Source organism: Pristiophorus japonicus, chromosome 7, assembly GCF_044704955.1.
Source record: "Pristiophorus japonicus isolate sPriJap1 chromosome 7, sPriJap1.hap1, whole genome shotgun sequence".
In the NCBI taxonomy this organism is placed as follows: domain Eukaryota; kingdom Metazoa; phylum Chordata; class Chondrichthyes; family Pristiophoridae; genus Pristiophorus; species Pristiophorus japonicus.
This window is the reverse complement of record NC_091983.1, coordinates 16,308,911-16,334,148: the sequence shown is the minus strand read 5'-3', so window position 1 is coordinate 16,334,148 and position 25,238 is coordinate 16,308,911. Positions and strand designations below refer to the sequence as shown.

Genomic DNA, 25,238 nt, shown 5'->3' with positions numbered 1-25,238 from the left:
GGTGCTATATAAATACAAATTGTTGTTAAGTGGGAGTAGCTGAGGTGCTCTTGCAGAGAGTCGACTGGCATTCTTTGTGCTGTAACCATTCTCTGATTCTATGATAAGGCCTTGACATCCTTCCTAAAGTGTGGTGCCCAAAATTGAATACAAAGCTGAGGCCAAACCAGTGGTTTAGCATAACTTTCTTGCTTTTGTACTCTCTGCCGATATTTATAAAATCAAATCCAGCTTCATCAATTTGTCCTACCACCCTCAGAAATATGTAAGTGTTAACTCCCAGGTCTCTGTTCCAGTACCCCTTTGAAAATTATACCATTTAGTTTATATTGCCTTTTCTCATTCTCCCTACCAAAATGAATGACTTCACACTTCTCTGCATTAAATTTAATCTGCCATGTGTCTGCCCATTTCATCGGTCTGTCTCTGCTCTCCTGAAGTCTGTTACTATCCTCCTCACTGACACATTCTGGGAATTTATTCTTATTTGTACCTCTTCATTCAAGGAGCCCAGGTACATAATGAAACCTAGGGAATGCAGCAGCACTTGAAACCCTTTCTCTGAAGAAAGGCAGGCATGTAATTTCTTAGATGGCTTTCTAACATGCAGTGGCTTATTTTTATTTTTTACGTTTTTTTTCCCATATTTATGTAAGTAGTATCCTATAAATATTTATATAGCTATATTCAACTGGGACAGAAATCATTGATGGCTGAAACCAATTTGAAAAAATGAATTGTGGTATTTGGTTAATTGTGTGGTACAGCTATCAGCTTGGGACCGAGTAGAAAAATTTGACCAAATGAATGATTGGTAGCTTTGTTTGTCTATACTTGTGCATGTCAGTTTTGTTGTTTGAGCCAATCAGAAAATATTAGACATTAGAACATAGGAAATAGTAAGCTTTCTATGATTCGTGTACAAGGATACTTGGGTCCCTCTGAGTGCCAACATTTCCTAGACTCATCATTTTTTTTAAAATTCTGCTTTTCTATTTTTCCTACCATAGTGGATAACTTCACACTTCTCCACAATCAGCTCCTCGAGCCTGCTCTGCCGTTTAATAAGATCATGACTGTTCTTCTACCTGAACTCCACTTCCTGCATTATCCAATATCCTTTGATTCTTTAGTATTCAAAAATTTATCGATCTCTGTGTTGAATATGCTCCAACAACTGAGCTTTCTGGAGTAGAGAATTCCAAAGATTCACAACCCTTTGAATGAAGAAATTTCTCCTTATCTTGGTCCTAAATGGCCGAGCCCTGATTCTGAGACGGTGACCCCTAGTTCTAGACTCCCCAGCCAGGAGAAACATTCCCCCAGCATCTACCCTGTCAAGATCACCCCTCATTCTTCTAAACTCTTGGGAATATAGGCCTAGTCTACTTAGTCTCTCTTCATAGGACAATTCCCTCATCCCAGGAATCAGTCTAGTGAACCTTTGTTGCACTCCCTCTAAGGCAAGTATATCTTCCTTGGGTAAGGAGACCAAAACTACACAGTACTCTCAAGGCCCTTTATAATTGTAGTAAGACTTATTTACTCTTCTACTCCAATCTCTTTGTAACAAAAGTCTTAGCATACCATTTGCTTTCCAGTTTCACCAATTGCTTGCTGTACTTGTATGTTAACGTTATGATTCATGTAGAAGGATACCTAGGTCCCTCTGAGTGCCAACATTTCAGTCTCTCACCATTTAAAAATATTCTGCTTTTCTATTTTTCCTACCACAGTGGATAACTTCACCCTTCTCCACAGTATATTTTATCTGCCATGTTCTTGCCCACTTAACCTATCCATATCCGTTTTCAGCCTCTGTGTCCTCCTCCACAGCTTACTTTCCCATCTGATTTTGCATTGTCAGCAAACCTGGATACATTACACTGTTCCCTCATCTAAGTCATTGATATAGATTATAAATAGCTGAGGCCCAAGCACTGAATCTTGCAGTACCCCACTAGTTACAACCTGCCAACCCAAAAATGATCCATTTATTCCTACTGTTTTCTGTCCATTAACCAATTATTTATCCCATGAGCTCTAATTCTGTTAACCTCTTGTGTGGCACCTTATCAAATGCTTTTTGAAAATCCAAATACACACTATTCTCCTGGTTCCCCCTTATCTACCCTGATAGTTATAACTTCAATAACCTCAGATTTGTCATACGATTTCCCTATCGTAAAAATGTGTTAACTCTGCCTAATCATATTGTGATTTTCCATGTCCTTAATAATAGCTTCTAGCATCTTCCCTATTACTAATGTCAGGCTAACTGGTCTATAGTTCCCTGTTTTCTCTGTCTCTCCTTTCTTGAATAGCGGGGTTACATTTGCTATCTTCCAATCCATGGGGACCATTCTAGAATGTAAGGAATTCTGGAAGATGAAAATCAATGCATCCATTATCTATAGCCACCTCTTAAAATCCTAGGATGTATGCCATCAAGTCTAGGAAATTTGTCAACTTTTAGTCCCATTAATTTTTCCAGTATCATTTCTTTACTAATACTAATTTATTTCAGTTGCTCATACTCGCTGTTTAGTTCCCCACTATTTCCGGAATGTTTTCGTGTCTTCTACTGTGAAGACAGATGCAAAGCATTCGTTTAATGTCTGCCAAATCCTTATTCCTCATTATAATTTTTCCTATCTCTGCCACTTTTGTGAATCTCTTCCTTTTTACATATCTATAGAAGCTTTTGCAATCTGTATTTATGTTTCTTGCTAGTTTACATTGTTTGTGCTTAGGCAGGTTTACTGTGATACCCCACACACTCAATGTACGACACAACACTATATACAAGACTTTGTCAGATTACTGACTAATAGGATTTATTGAAGCCCCCTTCACAAGAAAAGGGCAAATTTCAGGTTAGGGAGGGTGAAGAATGTGCTTTCAATGTGAGGTACATCCCCTGTAGTGTTCAATTTGTAAAAATATAGTTTTGTTTCCATACAGAAACTTTCGACTGGATCTAATAAAAATGTCATCCCTCCAGGCCAGAGCCTTTCTGTGAATGTACTTGCCCTGCCACTCCCAAGTAGCATTACTCTTTTTAATATAGGAGTTTATGAATTTATAGTGTAATGAATTGGACCGTGTTAACAAGAAAATACTTGTATTGCAAAACTATTATCTGGCGTGTTGATACTGCTCCTCTCCAAGCTTGTGGGGAGGTAAAAATGGGTAGGGAAAGCAACCTTCCAATTGTTGATTTTTTGAAAAACAAGTTAGAAGAAAGGTGCAGAAATGTTCAGGCAGAAGGGTCTTCTGAAACAAATGTAGCATTTCTCTCCATAGTACAGGTACAGTGTCGAAAATCCAGAAGCCTCGGGACCAAGGCCATTCCGGATTATGTGTATTTTTGGAGGTCAAGGGGCTGAGTCGGCCTGAGGTTGCGAGGCTGAGGCAGAAGGTCGGGGGAGGGTGGGGGCGCGAGGGGAGGTCGGATGGCGGAGTCCGGATTTTGGAACATTTTCCGGACAACTCCGCCACGGATCGACCCGGTGTCCGGATTCCAGAATATTCTGGATTTCAGACGTTCACCTGTATGTTCCTTGATACTACTGTAATACTTCACGAGATAAATTGAGGAAGGCCTTTTTGTCATCTTAATTCATCCACCCAGAGAGATCCCCCTCCTCCCCACCCCAGTGCAATTTTAACATAATATTCCAGATTAACCTTTTGCATTCCAAATATAATTCTATAAACCTCCAGGCTTGATGCATCTAAGTTTTTCCTCATAACTCGGACCCCTGATACTGAAGCACAGTCTTCTGGCTTTCCTCTGCCTCCAAAACTTGTGTATTTCTTGGTAATCAAAATTGGACATAGCATTAAAGATGTAGTCTGACCAGAGCTCCTAAATTTCATTTCCTCTGACTTGTATCTACTGTTTTGACAATATAGTGCACCATTCTGTTGTCTTAGTTGATTGCATCAACATTTTTGTGTCAAATCTACTAAGGCTCCTTGTCACTTTCAACTTTATCCTTTAGTTATTTTAAGGTTATTCATGGAGTACACGTGCTGTCTACTTTTCCTTCCTATGTACAGCAATTTCTACTCTTGCATGAAATTTCATCTGCTCTGCTGCTCATTCTATAATTTGATTCCACTGCTAGTTTGTTCACTTTATATTGAGTTTCTGAATCTGTGTTATTTATATAAACCAGAAACAGTCGATTTCAAAATTAGTTTACGACTAACTACAGAATGTGCCGTACATGCTGCAGTCAGTATTCTCGGGCGCTTGGCAGCTAAGCCAGCAGGCTGCCTCTTACCTTATTGTGTTAAATTTTCAGGTTATTGCCCACTACAGGTCACCCCTTCCTGCTTCCTAATGTCCTGTCACCAGCAAAATTAAACGCGTGCTACTGATTCAGGCATCTTATTTCTGATGCTTCGAAGTGCTCTTGTATCTACATCTATTGATTTGACTCTTCTCGTGTCTACTTATTCCAGGTCGCTGGTTCATGTGTGTCCCTCTGGGTATCTGTGTCCATACTTAGCCATTTGACTGCCTTCTACTCATTGATCCATTTCATCTGGGATTCTATTTCCTCCCTTGCATATCCGCCCCCCCACCTGTCAAGTTCAAATGATTTTCTATTGCTGCTTCAATGTTCCTCCAAAGTCATTTTATCCCGACTTGGTTGAACTGTAACCTGCCTCTCCTGTACATTTTTATTTTAGAAGGATTCACTGTTATTTATGAAAGTGGTCACATCATGTTGCCTCCTCAGTTCTTTTTCCCAAATACTAGAAGTAAACTAGAAAACATTACTTTGTATCTGCTGTCTTTTTTTTTAGTTTTGAGCCAATCTTCATACAGGTATATGTGGCATTTATATTATTTCTTCCCGTGTCATTTACTCATACCTGACCGACAACCAAGGGGTCCCGATGTGCTCAAGCTCCAGGAAGATAGCTCACCATCCTCTAAATATTGTCCTTATGACATGCATGGTGATCCACTTTCCTGAACAAGGAATCACATGATCTGCAAACTGCATCTCTTTCTAAGCTGTACTCTCTGGTTTTCTAGCTACCTTTTCTTCTAAGACCTTATTTCTTCTGTAATGTTGGATAGTGCCTGGTATAGAATCATACAGCACAGAAGGGGGCCATTTGGCCCATAGTGCCTGTGCTAGCTCTTTGAAAGAGCTATCCAATCACTCTCACTCACCTCCTTCCCCATAGCCCTGTAATTTTTTTCCTTCAGGTATTTATATCATTCCTTTTGAGAGTTACTATTGAATCTGATCCCACCATCCTTTCAGGCACTGCATTCCAGATCATTATAACTCGCTTCATCATTGTTTTTTAATCTTAATCTCCTCTCTGGTACTTTTGTTAATTGCCTTAAATCTGTATCTTTTCGCCAGTACAATCTCTTGGATAGCTTCACAAGCTTTCTAACTTTTCTTTTACCAATCTTTAACTTATTCAGTGTCCCAATTTCCTTGGCTTCCTTCAGCACTTGTCTCTCTGTCATGATCTTCCTCATTGTAATGGTCCCCAGCTCAATTCCCTGAAGGTTCACACTCCAGGTCTGATGCTAGCCTGGCTATGTTACCTGAGCTGACTTAATTCTTGAATCTTGTACCATCCACTTGCATCCAAAAATTCCTCCTTTTCTGTCTGCCCTTCTAAATTCCTATACTTTACTCTCTATATTTTATACTTAACAACTGGCAGTCATTGTATCTTTCCACCCCTCTTTGTATCTGGCTTTTTCATTTATGAACATTCCACAGCAAAAACACCTTATGGTCACCATCTTAATTTTTCCATCAAATTTAACTTCTCAAATAAATCTATTTCAGCTTCTGCTGACCTTCAGTAAAGTATCTAAAGCTCTTGATCCATTTTTCTTTCCTACTCCTATTATTTTACTTGATTGCTAAAACTTTGTACTGTTAAGGAGGCTTTGGGGAACTGAGCTCTACCAGTAGCTAAATATTGTCCAATCACAGTTTACCTTTGATACTGAATTAGTTAGCTCCCAATGGAATCTACTATGTTTCCTTATTGTGTCTTTTAATGTCTGCCGCAATGTTGGTGCAGTCTTCATTATGGATTCAGCATTTTTTCAGTTTTTGTTGGACTTTGATTTGTCTTTAAGTTTATTTTTGCCTGCTGTACAGCTTGCAAACCTCGGATAGCGATCTCTTTGAAGTTGTACAACTCTCTTAGTGATAGAAATGCAGGAGGAGTCCTGGAATGGAGCTGATTCACTGCATCCTAATTTTTTAAAAAATTAACAATATTCGCAGCTCTTGTTTTCGGAATGTGCTTGGTGTATATTTTAACGACTTTCGGGCATTGCTTAGCCATGAAGGCTATTTTTAAAAAATCTGTTGAACCTCAGTTACACCAAACCACAACTCTCAACCTCCCATAAGCGCATGTGTAACTTAATTTTGCAACTTCAATACAATGCCCACAGATTCACATTTGTCACAGAATACAAAAACATAAGACTGCAATGAGAAATGGTCATCTCATCAGTCTTTTTTTGTCTTCAAGAATATTGCCTGTTTGTGTGATTCGTTTTCCCAACCTACAAGAAGCAAGTTTGATTGCTGGTAGTGGTAGGTAAACCAAGTTCTCAGGTCATCAGGGAGGAACTTTCTAAACTGTTTCAAAATGAAGTTTAATGTTGGCAAGAGGTGACTGTTCTGTCTTGTCAGATCTACTCTGATGAAATGTAATTTGCATTTGAATGCGATTGAGCAGAGCAGTTGCACACATGCAGAACTCTGTTTAATAAGCAGTACACAGGCAGCAATATATATCTTGGGTGTTCCTCTAAAGCGGCCGTTCAATGGGTCGAACAAGAGGATAATGGCACATGGTCTCTGGATGGAGCACACTTGATGGACCAAATGGTCTTTTCTTGTTTCAGACATTGGTCTTACTAGCGTGAAGTACTGATCGTAAGAACAATTTGAGGTTATGTATTAAAAGTAGAATGTAGCATTAAAGGCTATTGGTTTCAGTGCATCCTTAAATTTAAATAAGATATGTGAAAATACTGTACAATCTTGTATTTTTCTGCATTAATGCTATTTAAGTTCTTAGTGACTTAAAAGCATCCAGTTATTTATAGGATTAAAGCTTTAGTTAACCAGTTTGCTTTTTAAACTGTGCAGATAAATAACACTATTGTAAGGACATAAAACTAGTCTTATTATAGTATACTATATAAACATCCTATTTAACGAAAATATTTTCACATTAAGTTTGCTGAATGCCCAGAGTTTGATAAACCAAAAAAAAATTGCATTCTTTAGCAATCTGAAAATATATGCCTGGTATTTTACCTTTAACGTATAAATTTATTGGATAATTTTCAGTGCACAAAGTCACGGACAGATGGCTGCAGCTGTAAAGAATTCTACCTATTTCAATTCCCTTCCGTCTCTCCCTGTGGAATGTGCAGAACTAGATGGAGACTTCAATTCACTGCCCATTATCTTTGAGGATCGATATCTGGATTCTGTCCCAGAAGGTGAAACATATTTAAAATCTGGTTTAATGGAGAGTTTCAATTTGCTATATTTTTTCCAGCATTTCAGTGCATAGGTTTGCATTGACTTAAAATCAAATACCAGTTTTCAGTTCTCTGTAAATAGAAAGTAAATGATGAGGACCGTCAGTTTTTGGAAAAATAAAACACCAAATGGGATTGGCGATTGCTTGACCACAACCTTGAAAGGTTCAGTATTCTACCGTTTAACATTAAGTCATGTATTTCAGTTTTCCAGCATCCGCAGTATTTTGCCTTTTGTTTTAATGCTCAGTAGCTTGTTTTGCTATTGAAATAGACAAGAGGTTCATCAATCTCTTGAAGCATAACTTCTGGACTCTGGAAATAGAGGTTATATGCTGGAAGCCTGAAATTAGACCCAAAATCCTCTTGCTTTTCTGTGATTCATGTTGGATTCTGAAAATTAATCTTATATCACTGGAAAATGTGCTGCATGGTATGAATATCAGACGCCCAACTTAAGTGTTATTCCCTGCCATAATAATAGGTTGTCATATTAAAAATATATATTTTTCGTTTTGGGAATTTAACCATTCCCACTCAACAGGCAGGTTATTGCATATGCTACTAATGTCATAGATGGGATAACCATCCTGCAAGTGTTCTTGCTGATGTGACACGCAGAATATGCCAACTACTGATGTGCTGATCTTCTATCTTCGAGTTCTGGTGTTCGGCTGGTTGAAAAACTTTGCTCGTGTACACACCCACCTCAATCGGTTGATCCCATCAGTTGGGAGTGATGATGAGAGACTGAGAGAGAGAACCCAGAAGCAGAGCTTCACTGATTCTCTACTAGCTGCAATACAAAACAGTAGGAGAAAGTATAAGATATAGAAAGACCAAAATGGCCGTGTGACATCTATATAACAGTGATCGGGGCCCAGGAGAGGTGTGAGGCTAGGGCCCAGGGGCAGCACGGGCCAGCCCACACTGCGATATGTGTGCACACTAGGTCCGTGCAGCAGAGCTGGTTTCCAGTCATCTTGGTTAACCCTTGCCACTGGACCAAGACTTATCTCTGTCAAGCCCATGTGGTGGCTGGTATGCAACGGCCACCACACGTTAAAAAAATCCACGCACAGGCATCTTCCACCCTTCAGCATGTAGTTCATGACTTGGAATATTAGGTCCTTAATTGAAACACCTGTGAACTCATCCCTTTTTGGAGTGGAAGCAAGTCATCCTCGATACAAGGGACAGCCTAAGATGATATAACAGTAAAAGGCTTGTGCCAGAACAGTGTAAATAGTCCAGATGAAGAATTACTGATTGTGATCAAATTGTTTCTGACAGCGCACACATAAACAATGACTGACAGGTAAGGACCCTTTGGTCCATCATTCTTGCCCCACAAAATTGCGATATTTTGTATATCACAATATATATATATATAGATATATAGGGGCCAAGTTTCGGCTTGAGTTGCTCTTTTTTTGGAGCAACTGGTTTAGAATGGAGTATCTTAGAAATTTGAATTCTTGGCATTTAGTTTGCTCCAGTTCTAGTCAGTTAGAACAGTTTCACTTTGGAACAGAATTTTTTTTCAAAAGGGGGCGTGTCCGGCCACTTACGCCTGTTTTCAAAGTTTCGGCAGTGAAAACTTACTCCAAACTAACTTAGAATGGAGTAAGTGAAGATTTTTGTACGTTCGAAAAAACCTTGTCTACACTTTAGAAAATCAGGCGTAGGTTACAAATCAGGCATGGGGGTGGGGGGGGGTTTAACGAGAAGTTTACAAACATTAAACACTTCAGTTTTACAAATAAAGAGCCATCATCAATAATAAATGATAAATACATCAATAAATCAATCAAAAAAAATTAATAAAGAATTTTAAAAATCAATAAATAAAACATTTTCTACCGACTGCAGCACCGGGAGTCCTCCAACAGCGCGCTGGGACGGCCCCCCCAGTGTGTCACTGTCAGTGTCTCTCACTCTCTGTCTGTCAGTGTCTGTGTTTCTGACGGGGAGGGGAAGGAGAGTGTCGCGGGAGGAGGAGGAGAGAGTCGCGGAGGGAGGAGGAGGAGAGAGTCGCGGGGGGGGTGGGGGGGAAGAGGAGAGAGTCGCGGGGGAGGAAGAGGAGGAGAGAGTCGCGGAGGTCGGCGGGGGGGGGAGGAGGAACATCCAGGGGTATTCAACATTCAGGAAGGATAGAATAAAAGGAAAAGGAGGTGGGGTAGCATTGCTGGTTAAGGAGCAAATTAAGGCAATAGTTCAGAAGGACATTAGCTTGGATGATGTGGAATCTATATGGGTAGAGCTGCAGAATACCAAAGGACAAAAAACGTTAGTGGGAGTTGTGTACAGACCTCCAAACAGTAGTAGTGATGTTGGGGAGGGCATCAAACATGAAATTAGGGGTGCGTGCAATAAAGGTGCAGCAGTTATAATGGGTGACTTTAATATGCACATAGATTGGGTTAACCAAACTGGAAGCAATACGGTAGAGGAGGATTTCCTGGAGTGCATAAGGGATGGTTTTTTAGACCAATATGTCGAGGAACCAACTAGGGGGGAGGCCATCTTAGACTGGGTGTTGTGTAATGAGAGAGGATTAATTAGCAATCTCGTTGTGCGAGGCCCCTTGGGGAAGAGTGACCATAATAATGGAATTCTGCATTAGGATGGAGAATGAAACAGTTAATTCAGAGACCATGGTCCAGAACTTAAAGAAGGGTAACTTTGAAGGTATGAGGCGTGAATTGGCTAGGATAGATTGGCGAATGATACTGAAGGGGTTGACTGTGGATGGGCAATGGCAGACATTTAGAGACCGCATGGATGAACTACAACAATTGTACATTCCTGTCTGTCGTAAAAATAAAAAAGGGAAGGTGGCTCAACCGTGGCTATCAAGGGAAATCAGGGATAGCATTAAAGCCAAGGAAGTGGCATACAAATTGGCCAGAAATAGCAGAGAACCCGGGGACTGGGAGAAATTTAGAACTCAGCAGAGGAGGACAAAGGGTTTGATTAGGGCAGGGAAAATGGAGTACGAGAAGAAGCTTGCAGTGAACATTAAGACGGATTGCAAAAGTTTCTATAGATATGTAAAGAGAAAAAGGTTAGTAAAGACAAACGTAGGTCCCCTGCAGTCAGAATCAGGGGAAGTCATAACGGGGAACAAAGAAATGGCGGACCAATTGAACAAGTACTTTGGTTCGGTATTCACTGAGGAGGACACAAACAACCTTCCGGATATAAAAGGGGTCGGAGGGTCTAGTAAGGAGGAGGAACTGAGGGAAATCCTTATTAGTCGGGAAATTGTGTTGGGGAAATTGATGGGATTGAAGGCCGATAAATCCCCAGGGCCTGATGGACTGCATCCCAGAGTACTTAAGGAGGTGGCCTTGGAAATAGTGGATGCATTGACAGTCATTTTCCAACATTCCATTGACTCTGGATCAGTTCCTATGGAGTGGAGGGTAGCCAATGTAACCCCACTTTTTAAAAAAGGAGGGAGAGAGAAAACAGGGAATTACAGACCGGTCAGCCTGACATCGGTAGTGGGTAAAATGATGGAATCAATTATTAAGGATGTCATCGCAGTGCATTTGGAAAGAGGTAATATGATAGGTCCAAGTCAGCATGGATTTGTGAAAGGGAAATCATGCTTGACAAATCTTCTGGAATTTTTTGAGGATGTTTCCAGTAGAGTGGACAAGGGAGAACCAGTTGATGTGGTATATTTGGACTTTCAGAAGGCTTTCGACAAGGTCCCACACAAGAGATTAATGTGCAAAGTTAAAGCACATGGGATTGGGGGTAGTGTGCTGACATGGATTGAGAACTGGTTGTCAGACAGGAAGCAAAGAGTAGGAGTAAATGGGGACTTTTCAGAATGGCAGGCAGTGACTAGTGGGGTACCGCAAGGTTCTGTGCTGGGGCCCCAGCTGTTTACACTGTACATTAATGATTTAGACGAGGGGATTAAATGTAGTATCTCCAAATTTGCGGATGACACTAAGTTGGGTGGCAGTGTGAGCTGCAAGGAGGATTCTATGAGGCTGCAGAGCGACTTGGATAGGTTAAGTGAGTGGGCAAATGCATGGCAGATGAAGTATAATGTGGATAAATGTGAGGTTATCCACTTTGGTGGTAAAAACAGAGAGACAGACTATTATCTGAATGGTGACAGATTAGGAAAAGGGGAGGTGCAGAGAGACCTGGGTGTCATGGTACATCAGTCATTGAAGGTTGGCATGCAGGTACAGCAGGCGGTTAAGAAAGCAAATGGCATGTTGGCCTTCATAGCGAGGGGATTTGAGTACAAGGGCAGGGAGGTGTTGCTACAATTGTACAGGGCCTTGGTGAGGCCACACCTGGAGTATTGTGTACAGTTTTGGTCTCCTAACCTGAGGAAGGACATTCTTGCTATTGAGGGAGTGCAGCGAAGGTACACCAGACTGATTCCCGGGATGGCGGGACTGGATCAACTGGGCTTGTATTCACTGGAGTTCAGAAGAATGAGAGGGGACCTCATAGAAACGTTTAAAATTCTGATGGGGTTAGACAGGTTAGATGCAGGAAGAATGTTCCCAATGTTGGGGAAGTCCAGAACCAGGGGACACAGTCTAAGGATAAGGGGGAAGCCATTTAGGACCGAGATGAGGAGGAATTTCTTCACCCAGAGAGTGGTGAACCTGTGGAATTCTCTACCACAGAAAATTGTTGAGGCCAATTCACTAAATATATTCAAAAAGGAGTTAGATGAAGTCCTTACTACTAGGGGAATCAAGGGGTATGGTGAGAAAGCAGGAATGGGGTACTGAAGTTGCATGTTCAGCCATGAACTCATTGAATGGTGGTGCAGGCTAGAAGGGCCGAATGGCCTACTCCTGCACCTATTTTCTATGTTTCTCTATGTTTCTAGGAGAGAGTCGCGGGGGTCGGGTGGGAGGAGCCTTATGCACGCAGCCCCAGTGAGGCCATTTGGCCAGGGCTAGGGGCTGCGTGCTTCGGGCCCCTCCCACACAGTTTTGGGCACCTGGAGCTACTGCACATGCGCGCCCACTGTAGCGCGCATGTGCAGAGGTCCCGGCACTGTTTTCAGCGCAGGGATCTGGCTCCGCCCCCTACAGCTTGTTCTGCGCCGCACCCAGCTCTAGAGGGTCTCCAGGGAGCCGGAGAATAGGTAAGTTTTTTTTAGGCGCCCTTTCTGGTGCGAAAAACGGGCGTCCAGGTCGGCGCGGCCTGAAACTTGGGCCCATACACTCCACCCCAACCAAAACAATATGATCTTCCGGGAGAGGCAAAAAAAACAGATGATAAACAGACTAATTTAGGGAAACAAATCTGGGAAATTCCTCTTTGACCCATCTAGGCGATCGAAACTAGTCCAGGGAATCACTCCGGCCCTGAATTCCCTGCAGTGCCTAACTTCTGTAAGGGGTGATCTCTGCCCCAGCCAGAAATGGGTCCAGCTCTCGCTTGAAGGAATTCAGCGAATCAGCATCCATCGCACGTGACGGCAACCTGTCCCAGAGATCCAGTATTCTCTGGGGGGGAAAAAAACACCACCTGACATCTAACGTAGAATCTAGCCTTATACAACTTAAATTTGAGTCCGCCCTAATCTATTTAATTGAAACAAACTGTCAACTGGAACACAATTTATTCCCTTCATTATCTGATAAACCTCAATCAGATCACCTCTAAGTCTACGTGTCTCTGAAGTGCAGAGTCCCAACTTTTTTTTTTTAGCCTGTCTTACATAAGAAATAAGAGCAGGAGTTAGACCCATTTGACCCCTCGAGCCTGCTCCGCCATTTAATAAGATCATGGCTGATCTTGATCACTAATATGCTTTATACTGGGAATTAGTCTCGTGGCCCTCCTCTGCACCCTCTCCAAAGCCTCAATATCATCCACCCACATAATACATACAAGATGTGAATAAGTCTTAAATATCCATAGTTACACTCTACTTTAAATTCAACTCACATTTTTCATAAATAATGAATCTCAAATATTTTTGTTATGCTGCTTCCTCGTAATTTATCAAGTTACATAAACATGCATTGTCTGTTTACAAATATCTAATATTTTGTTTCTTCAAAAGACTCGGATGTTCCCTGGAGTGGGGTTCAGAATGTAAGAAGATCATCCTTTTCTGCCAAACTGGAAAAATCTGACTCTAAAGATTGTAACCCTTCAGGTTTTTCTAGTCCTGATTTTAAAACAAGACCAGCAAGCATCTACAATGTTAGACGTAATGAAAGCGAGAAGCCGCAGACAAAACAGCACAAGACAAAAGCTGAAGAGCACAGCAAATCAAAAGTAAAAGTGGCAAAACATAAGAAGTCAGTTAAGTCTGAGAACAGCAAAAAATTGGTGAAACAAAGCTCTAAGGATTCTGTGATACTAGTTGGTTACAAGAGCTTAAAGAATTCAAACTTGGGGGATATCAGTAAATCTGAAGGTGGGCTTTCAATTTGTCCAAAAGGTGGGCAGGTTCCCACAAGCACAGGAGCTGATAATGGGGCAAAGGCAAATTCTAAGCTATTATGTCAGCATAAAGAACTAATGCCTCTTCTTTCAAGTATGGAAAAGTATGTAGAGGCTACAAAAACAAAAAATCTTGATGATTTTGGTTACAGCATTAATCGTCACAAAATGGAATCTTGCACATTTGCATCATCCGGCTTATTCCAGGCAGGTCCTGGGACTTCAACTGAGTGTGTAAGATCTACTAAGTGCTCATTTGATAGTTTGAATAGCCAGCAAATGGCACCCGCATCAGGAGTCAAACACATTGAAGTCAGACCAAGAAGTAGATGCGCTTATGAAGGGGAAAAAGTAACAGTCATGATGGCCTCCGCCTCCAAGCTCCCTGTTAAAGATGATGACCAAGGGCTTTGTCGATCTCCTGAATCACAGCTGCTGGATCCTAAGAAGAATTATTTACTGTTGGAAAAGGATGCGCTGCATCCTGCTGCTTCTGAGCATGCACTACCGAACATATGTACAAAGGGGTTTAACTTGGTTGTAAGTGGAGATGCTGTTAAACTGCCAGATGTTTATGTCACCTGCTCATCGTCCAGAGTTTCAGATTCTGGCATTGAAAGTGAACCCAGTTCTTTTGCATTTCAGCCGGAACCAGACTTAGCCACTGAGCCAGTATTGGAGAAGGCTCCTCTTCTCAGTGAAAAGCCTTGCATGCAGCTGCTACTTAAACCAGAATTAAGTTTGAGGAATGTGATTGAAGGCCACTGTACAGAGAGTACAAGTGCTCTAAGTGAAATACAATCATCTTTAACTTCTATAAACTCCCTGCCTTCAGATGAGGATGATGAGCAGCCAGTTGATAGTTCGAACATTGCTGCTGTTCTTGCACATCAAACGAGAGATGAACAGCCCAAGCTCGTATCAACTGTATTAGAGCAGCTAAATTCTGGAATTAAAAAATCCAGTGTTGTAGTACAAGAAGAAAGTGTTGTGTTCATTGAGTGTTCAGGGACTGAAAACCAAGCTCCTCATTCTTCTGTTTTTTCTGAGCAGGAGTTTCATAACTGTATAGTTAGTGAAGAAAGTAACAACCGCAATACACAGCAAAATGTTGTTTGTGCTGATGATTTTAGAGAGCTTCAAGGCTCAAGTGAAGATTTTAGTTTAGAAAAAGCAACCACAAAACATATAATTCAACTGAACTCTGAAGTTATTCATCTTGATGAGCCAAGCTGCTATACTTCAGATGCGGCAGAAATTGACCAGTGTGTGGGTCCAGAATTGCATCCAGAAGAGCTTGCCGATGTAATTCAGGTGTTTGAAATTCCAACTCTGCAGGAAGCAGATGATCGAGTGCACACAAACCTTTCAGCTGCCAGCAGCACTGACATTGTGAAACAAGGGTTAGTGGAGAATTACTTTGGATCTCGAAGCAGTACAGACCTTTCTGATATTAGTCCTGGTGGTGGTGGCAGCTGCCCCACAAGTCCTCAAAAGGAGACTGTTGGCCTTGTTACTCTTGCACAAGCAGAAGACGATGAAGAACAAGAAATGATAGAAAATGGTTATTATGAAGCTGACGACGATGTTGTGTATGATAAAAATGATGCAATCCGATCTGAGCTGATTAATGCTGATCGTACCACAGAAGGAGCAAGCATGCCAGGTGCATGCACTCCTACTTGTTTATCATTTTCGTCCATTGTCAGAGATTCCCCATCTATCAGTGGACTGTCTTCTAGAAGCAAACTTGATGCAATTACAAAGCAACCCAGCAGTGCTGTCTTCAGCTCTACTGTGCCAGTCTCTTGGTATGATGATGCTGCCACAAAAGGACAAATGCAGATGTAAGTAGATTTGCCACATTACTTCATATTTTTTAAGAAAGTGTCTGTCTCCAAAATCAGAAACCTTTTATCCTATTCACACAGCTGGTTTAGAGCATATAGTTCTTTAAAATTTTTGAATAACAGTTAAACCAATGCCATTCTGCCCCCTCAGGATGTAAAAGATTTTGTGGCTCTATTCGAAGTAGAGCAGTGGAATTAAAAACATAGAAACATAGAAAATAGGCGCAGGAGTAGGCCATTCAGCCCTTCGAGCCTGCACCACCATTCAATGAGTTCATGGCTGAACATGCAACTTCAGTACCCCATTCCTGCTTTCTCGCCATACCCTTTGATCCCCCTAGTAGTAAGGATTACATCTAACTCCTTTTTGAATATATTTAGTGAATTGGCCTCAATAACTTTCTGTGGTAGAGAATTCCACAGGTTCACCACTCTCTGGGTGAAGAAGTTTCTCCTCATCTCGGTCCTAAATGGCTTACCCCTTATCCTTAGACTGTGACTCCTCCTGGTTCTGGACTTCCCCAACATTGGGAGTATTCTTCCTGCATCTAACCTGTCTAAACCCGTCAGAATTTTAAACGTTTCGTTGAGATCCCCTCTCATTCTTCTGAACTCCAGTGAATACAAGCCCAGTTGATCCAGTCTTTCTTAATAGGTCAGTCCCGCCATCCCGGGAATCAGGCTGGTGAACCTTTGCTGCACTCCCTCAACAGCAAGAATGTCCTTCCTCAAGTTAGGAGACCAAAACTGTACACAATACTCCAGGTGTGGCCTCACCAAGGCCCTGTACAACTGTAGTAACACCTCCCTGCCCCTGTACTCAAATCCCCTCGCTATGAAGGCCAACATGCCATTTGCTTTCTTAACCGCCTGCTGTACCTGCATGCCAACCTTCAATGACTGATGTACCATGACACCCAGGTCTCGTTGCACCTCCCCTTTTCCTAATCTGTCACCATTCAGATAATAGTCTGTCTCTCTGTTTTTACCACCAAAGTGGATAACCTCACATTTATCCACATTATACTTCATCTGCCATGCATTTGCCCACTCACCTAACCTATCCAAGTCACTCTGCAGCCTCATAGCATCCTCCTCGCAGCTCACACTGCCACCCAACTTAGTGTCATCCGCAAATTTGGAGATACTATATTTAATCCCCTCGCCCAAATCATTAATGTACAATGTAAACAGCTGGGGTCCCAGCACAGAACCTTGCGGTACCCCACTAGTCACTGCCTGCCATTCTGAAAAGTACCCATTTATTCCGACTCTTTGCTTCCTGTCTGCCAATCAGTTCTCAATCCACGTCAGCACACTACCCCCAATCCCATGTGCTTTAACTTTGCACATTAATCTCTTGTGTGGGACCTTGTCGAAAGCCTTCTGAAAGTCCAAATACACCACATCAACTGGTTCTCCTTTGTCCACTCTACTGGAAACATCCTCAAACAATTCTAAAAGATTTGTCAAGCATGATTTCCCTTTCACAAATCCATGCTGACTTGGACCTATCATGTCACCTCTTTCCAAATGCGCGGCTATGAATACATCCTTAATTGATTCCATCATTTTACCCACTACCGATGTCAGGCTGACCGGTCTATAATTCCCTGTTTTCTCTCTCCCTCTTTTAAAAAGAGGGATTACATTGGCTACCCTCCACTTCATAGGAACTGATCCAGAGTCTATGGAATGTTGGAAAATGACTGTCAATGCATCCGCTATTTCCAAGGCCACCTCCTTAAGTAATCTGGGATGCAGACCATCAGGCCCTGGGGATTTATCGGCCTTCAATCCCATCAATTTCCCGACTAATAAGAATTTCCCTCAGTTCCTCCTTCTTACTAGACCCTCTAACCCCTTTTATATCCGGAAGGTTGTTTGTGTCCTCTTTAGTGAATACCAAACCAAAATACAAAACTCCTGCAAGCTTCCTCTCGTACTCTATTTTCCCTGCCCTAATCAAACCCTTTGTCCTCCTCTGCTGAGTTCTAAATTTTTCCCAGTCCCTGGGTTTGCTGCTATTTCTGGCCAATTTATATGCCACTTCCTTGGCTTTAATACTATCCCTGATTTCTCTTGATAGCCACGGTTGAGCCATCTTCCCTTTTTTATTTTTACGCCAGACAGGGATGTACAATTATTGTAGTTCATCCATGTGGTCTCTAAATGTCTGCCCCTTAAGTATCATTCGCCAATCTATCCTAGCCAGTTCATGCCTCATACCTTCAAAATTACCCTTCTTTAAGTTCTGGACCATGGTCTCTGAATTAACTGTTTCATTCTCCATCCTAATGTAGAATTCCACCATATTATGGTCACTCTTCCCCAAGCGGCCTCGCACAACGAGATTGCTAATTAATCCTCTCTCATTACACAACACCCAGTTTAAGATGGTCCCCCCCCCCCCCCCCCCCCCCTAGTTGGTTCCTCGACATATTGGTCTAGAAAACCATCCCTTATGCACTCCAGGAAATCCTCCTCCACCGTATTGCTTCCAGTTTGGTTAGCCCAATCTATATGCATATTCAAGTCACCCATGATAACTGCTGCATCTTTATTGCATGCACCCCTAATTTCCTGTTTGATATCTTCCCCAACATCACTACTACTGTTTGGAGGTCTGTACACAACTCCCACTAACGTTTTCTGCCGGTGTCCTGGTTAATAATTATCCCTCAAGCAATATCATCACAGCAGGTGGGGAATTTAAATTCAGTTAATTAATAAATCTGCAATAAAAAGCTAATATCCATAATGGTGACCATGAAACCATTGGATAGTCGTTAAAAACCCCATCTGCTACACCAATGTCTTTTAGGGAAGGAAATCTGCTGTCCTTACCTGGTCTGGCCTATATGTAACTCCAGACCCACAGTACTGTGGTTGACTCTTAACTGCCCTCTGAAATGCCCTAGCAAGCCACTCCATTATACCTCACGCACTGCAGCAGTTCAAGAAGGTGGCTCATTACCGCCTTCTCGAGAGGAATTAGGAATGGTCAATAAATGCTGGCCCTGCCAGTGACGTCCACATTCCAGGAGCAAATTTTTTTAAAGCTGCAACAGATTATCTGGTTATCTATACTGGGGTTGTCAAATAAATGCTTTTTCTGTCTGTCTCTCCCTCTCCCTTCCCCTCTGTCAAAGGAGAGTGTGTTTTGTGAAAATTTAAAAGAGAAGGAAAATTTTAAAGTGCATCCTTGTGAAGGTGAGGAGCTCAAATGGGAAATGGTACTGGAAGAATATAAACTATTTAGAAGAGGTTGCTGGAGGTGTGAAGGAGTCAAATCTTGTATAATAGCTAGCAAAGATTGATGATAGGCAGAATGTCAAAGCAAAGTTGTTTTTGATATGGTTGGATGAGCGAGAGGAAATTGCTGGTAATAATTTGCTGTAGACCACTAGACCAAAAGCTATAATTGATCAGATATTCACATGGAAGTAAAGAAAGCATCTAGCACAGATGGTGTTTTGATAGAGATTTTAACTATCCAAATACTGAATGTCATTTGGGTATTGCTAGTAGTAAAAAAACAAATCATGAAACCCTGGATTTGATGAGGGAATCCAACATTGAGCAACCTTCTGGGAGGGAATTGTTAATTAAGCTGCATTTGGTGTAAAGCTGACCAATAATGAGAACATTATAGCAGGAGTTGAGGTGCTGGGGAATAAAAATCATAAGAGTGTAAGCTTCAGAGTAAGGAAGGAGAAAGAAAAGAGCAGCAGCGGCATTAGACCATGATACTTTGAGGAGGCTGATTTTAGGAGAAAGCATACTTGGCTAAAAGAATGCGTCAGGGCTAAGAAAGGTATAGTCTGATGAGCCTCTGGCCCAACGACGCACTCCGGGTCCCTTTGGTCAGCCGGCCGGGCCCGGCCTCGCACTCCGGGTCCCTTCGGCCAGCCAGTCCGGGCCCGACCTCGCACTCCGGGTCCCTTCGGCCAGCCAGTCCGGCCCAGCCTCGCACTCCGGGTCCCTTCGGCCAGCCAGTCCGGCCCGGCCTCGCACTCCGGGTCCCTTCGGCCAGCCAGACCGGCCCAGTCTCGCACTCCGGGTCCCTTCGGCCAGCCAGTCCGGCCCAACGTCGGGCTGTACCTGCCCTACGTCGCTAGCTGTGAACACTAATTTTTAAACAACTTGATTTACATTTTAGACTATCAACTTTTAATCAACTCTTAATCTATTTATTAAACCTTCAATCAACCTGTGTAACTTTGTTTTTAAATTTAGAAATACTTTTAAACACTCAAACTTTTAAAACAACTTGGAAACCTTTGGGGAAATTTTTAACCTTGGAAAAAACTCTCCAAAACATCCCTCGGAACCCCAGCTGACCTTCCTAATGTCTGTCTCCCCCCCCCCCCCCAACCAAGCCTCGGGCCATCTACCATCAATGGCGCTATTCAGCGCCGAGCTTGCAGCCAACACCTCTCCGTAGGCAATTAAACTTATACAGCAGTGCTTGGTCTCCAGTTGCCACTGCAATGGATGAGGCTAAAGAGGGTTTTTATTGCAACTCAAGACATCCCTGTCCCACGTCCCCACGGGCGACAAATTGATTCTCCTGGGTGATTTTAATGCCAGGGTCGGCAAAGACACCGCCCTCTGGGGAGGCATGATCAGCAGAAAGGGGGTAGGGAAAGCCAACTCCAGCGGTACCTACTCCTGTCAAAATGTCTAGAACACAAACTCCTCATCACCAACACCCTGTTCCGCCAGAGGGGCAAATACAAGGCATCGTAGCAACACCCTCACTCCAAACACTTGACACCTGCTTGATTATGTCATCGTTCGAACCAGGGATTGCAAGGCTGTGCATATCACCCGCGCCATGACAGGAGCTGACGACTGCTGGACGGACTATCACCTAATCCGATCCATCATCGATATTAACATAGCCCCAAAGCAGAAGCAGTGCTGCAAAAAAGTTAATGCCGGGGCACTTAAAGGCCCAGCTAAGAGAGCCCTATACAGCCAGCGTCTCGCAGCTAATCTGGCGTGCCTTGATGACCCTGAGATGCTGAATGCCCACAACGCCTGGTCTGCCCTCCAGACCTCCATAACCAGTGCCTGTGAAGAGACACTTGGTTACTCAACCAGAAAACACCAGGACTGGTTTGATGAAAATGATCAGGACATCCAAGAACTAACAGATCGTAAGCGCAGAGCATTTCTAAGCCTTGAGCAACAACCCAACTCCGGAGCTGCAAAACAACGTTACAGACGGCACAAGGCTGCGGTCCAACAAAAAATCCGAGACCTAAAGAACATGTGGTGGATGGAGAAAGCACAGGAGATACAACAACTGGCCGACAGCCACGATATGCGAGGATTCTTCATTGCAGTCAAGGCCACCTACGGTCCAAACTCCCATGGCCCCACCCCACTCCTGGCCAAGAACGGGAAAACACTCATCAAGGATAGAAAGGCTGTCGGGGCCAGCTGGAAGGAGAACTTTGAAGATCTCCTCAGTCGAGACTCTGCCTTTGATACAAGTGTTCTCAACTCCATCCTGCAGCACGTGACCCGTCACCACCTCAGTGAAACCACAACACTGCACGTGGTAGACAAAGCCATAAAACAGCTCAAGAATAACAAGGCTACGGGTGCGGATGGAATTCCTGCTGAGGCACTAAAGTATGGCGGAGAGGCGCTGTTGGCACGGATACATGACCTCATCTCTCTCATTTGGAGGGAGGAGAGCATGCCGGGAGATCTCAGATATGCAGTGATCGTGATCATAAAAAAGGGGGACAAGTCCGACTGTGGCAACTACAAGGCAATCTCCCTGTAGCCGAGGAGCTCTTCCCGGGATCTCAGTACGGATTTCCTCCCATACAGGGCACAACGGACATGATCTTTGCAGCGCAACAGCTGCAGGAAAAATGCAGGGAGCAGCATTATACATAGCCTTTTTCGATCTTACAAAGGCCTTTGACACTGTCAGCCATGAGGGCTTATGGAGTGTCCTCCTCCGTTTTGGATGCCCCCAAAAGTTTGTCAACATCCTTCGCCAACTCCACGACGACATGGAGGCCATGATCCTTACTAGCGGATCCATTACAGACCCAATCCACGTCTGGACCGGGGTCAAACAGGGCTACGTCATTGCTCCAACCCTCTTCTCAATCTTCGTCGCTGCCATGCTCCACCTCACTGTCAACAAGCTCCCCGCTGGAATGGAACTAAACTACAGAACCAGTGGGAAGCTGGTTAACCTACGACGCCTCCAGGCCAGGTCCAAGATCACCCCAACCTTGTCGTTGAGCTACAGTACGCGGACGACACCTGAGTGCATTCAGAGGCTGAACTCCAGGATATAGTCAATGTATTCACTGAGGGATATGAAAGCATAGGCTTTGCGCTTAACATCTGTAAGACAAAGGTCCTCCACCAGCCAGTCCTCGCCGCACAGCACTACCCCCCCCCCCCATCATCAAGATTCACGGCGCGACCTTCGACAATGTGGACCACTTCCCATGCCTCGGGAGCCTCTTATCAACAAAGACAGACATTGATGCGGAGATTCAACATCGCCACCAATGCGCCAGTGGAGCCTTCGGCCGCCTGAAGAAAAGAGTGTTCGAAGACCAGACCCTCAAATCTACCACCAAGCTCATGGTCTACAAGTCTGTAGTAATATCCACCCTCCTGTATTAATCAGAGGCATGGACGATGTACAGGACTTAAATAAAGAGACCAAAACTGTACGCAGTCTTACCAATACCCTGTACAGTTGTAGGACTTCCCTGCTTTTATACTTTATCCCCTTTGCAATAAAGGCCAACATTCCATTTGCCTTCCTCATTACTTGCTGTACCTGCATTCTAACTTCTTGTGTTTCATACACAAGGACCCCCAGGTCCCTCTGTACTGCAACATTTTGTAATCTCTCCATTTAAATAATTTGCTTTTTTATTTTTCCTGCCAAAGTGGTTAAACAGCTTCCTCAGGACTAGGAAAGTTTGGCAAGTTCCTACACTCAGTGAAAGATGGTTTGCTATTTTAAAGAGTTTGTTTACATGCAATTTAAAAAAAAAATCCTTGTCATTAGTATCCATTGTCACAGATAATATAGTATTGGAATTATTTGCTTTATGCTTTACCTGCTCTGCCAAATAGGCTGGCCACCTTCTAACATCTCGTTATAAATCATCTTGCTGCCCTATCAATTATTTTTTGAAGTCTGTTCCATTTAGTTATCATCATAGGCAGTCCCTCGGAATCGAGGAAGACTTGCTTCCACTCCTAAAGTGAGTTCTTTGGTGGCTGAACAGTCCAATCCAAGAGCCACAAGTTGCTGGAGATATATCACCAACGATGTCTCCGCAAAATTCTGCAAATCCTCTGGGAGGACAGGCGCACCAACATCAGTGTCCTCGCCCAGGCTAACATTCCCAGCATTGGAGCACTGACCACACTTGATCAGCTTCGCTGGGCAGGCCGCATAGTTCGCATGCCAGACACGAGACTCCCTAAGCAATTGCTCTATGCGGAGCTCCTTCACGGCAAACGAGCCAAAGGTGGGCAGCGGAAACGTTACAAGGACACCCTCAAAGCCTCCCTGATAAAGTGCAACATCACCACTGACACCTGGGAGCCCCTGGCTGAAGACCGCCCTAGGTGGAGAAAGTGCATCCGGGATGGCGTTGAGCTCTTCGAATCTCAACACAGTGAGCGTGAAGAGGTCAGGCAGCGGAAGGAGCGTGCGGCAAATCAGTCCCACCCCCTCCCCCCCTTTCCCCCTGACTCATTGGAGTATAGAAAAATGAGAGGTGATCTTATTGAAACAAGGTAGATGCAGAGAGGATGTTTCCACTCATGGAGGAATCTAGAACTAGGGGCCATAGCTTAAGAATAAGGGTTGCCCATTTAGAACTGAGAAGAAATTTCTCCTCATATCTGTGGAATTCTCTGCCCCAGAGAGCTGTGGAGACTGGGTCATTGAATATATTTAAGGTGGAGATAGACAGATTTTTAAACAATAAAGGAGTTGAGGGTTATGGGAAGTGGAGTTGAGGCCAAGATCAGATCAACCATGATCTTATTGAATGGCAGAGCAGCCTCGAGGGGCCAAATGGCCTACTCCTCCTCCTATTTCTTGTGTTCCTAATGAGAAATGATGGCTAATCTAAATTCAACACATTTACATTGAGTTTCTGTAACAAATAATACTTGAAGGGAAACTTGTATCTCTTACATACAGTCTGTTTCCTATAGTGTCTTCTGAATTTCTCTTCCGGGGCGGTAACGGAGCGCTGTGCACTGCAATGACATCAACGGGCGCAGCTGAGCGGATTGCAGCCGGCAGGAACGAGGCGCTACCTCTTAGCATCTCCGCAAAACCCTCGACTAATTTCGCGCGTCGGTATGCACGTCAGTGCAAGGAGGCAGAGGGTTTTGCGCAAGAAAAACCATTTGCGCCCCGTTAGTGCTAACAGCAGGCGCACAGGATGCCAATTTCGGTCCCTAAGTGTCTGTCTTCTTTGGTTCAATATTTAACGAGAGAGAGGTTCTGCCTCTACTACATAAGTGGATGTTCCAAGATAGCCAGATTGAAGTATGTAATATAATGTACACTATTACTGCTTTGGTATATGGAGTCTTGAGTAAGATTCAAGTAAATCAAGCAGATAGGACAGATGAGAATCACCCTAGCATGTGTAGGGAACTCAAACATATGCTATTTGAACCACTGACAGAAATTCTTTAAAAATATTTAACAATTCTTTAAAAATATTTTGTATATGAGGTGATGGGTAAACTGTAAATGTAAAGGTGTTATTTAAAGAGAGATAGAAGGGGGATTTGGGTAACTATAAACCAATTAGGGCTTTGAGAACTGCAACGGTTCAAAGAAGGCCAACTTCCATCAATTTGGGGCAAGTAGAGATGGCAAATTAATGAGGCGTCATCCACGTCCAATTAACCAAAAAAAGTCGTCTCATTTCCAGGGAAATTTATAGAATCAATTATCACGTTACAAAGTGGTAGAACAGTTGGGGAGATGTAAACTAACTGGTAAGAATTACAAAAGAGAAGTCATGTCAATATCAAGAGAAATTTAAGAGTTTTTTGATAAAGTAACAAAAGATGTAGATAAGGATCAGAATATTGATGTGCTTTACTTGAATTTAGTAAGCGTTTTAATAAGGTGCCTCATAGAAAACTAGTTCAAAATTAGCCAACATGCTATTGCTAGCAGTAAGCTGAATTGGATCATGTTTGAGCAATAGGAAACCGTCTGTGTGCATTACATTTACTCTGGATTAAGGCATGTTGCGAGTGGGACTCAGTGCTTGGGCTGGCACTCTTCAACATCTTAACAAATGCCTGGTGAAAATACTGAGGGTGATTAATAT

The 25,238-nt window shown here is 43.0% G+C and overlaps 1 protein-coding gene across 12 annotated transcripts in view; it reads left to right on the top strand.

The window, feature by feature from the left end:
• Nucleotides 1–25,238, top strand: part of fam135a (family with sequence similarity 135 member A) — a 253,544-nt gene that overhangs the window by 145,519 nt on the left and 82,787 nt on the right. For all 12 annotated transcript variants that reach the window (XR_011593824.1, XM_070884848.1, XM_070884853.1 and 9 more), the window contains 2 exons: nucleotides 7,371–7,525; nucleotides 13,632–15,864. Coding sequence is in view for 11 of the 12 variants with exons in the window: in XM_070884848.1 (XP_070740949.1) it covers nucleotides 7,371–7,525; nucleotides 13,632–15,864 (2,388 nt within the window). In the remaining variant the exon portion in view is untranslated. The remainder of the gene's footprint in view (nucleotides 1–7,370; nucleotides 7,526–13,631; nucleotides 15,865–25,238) is intronic.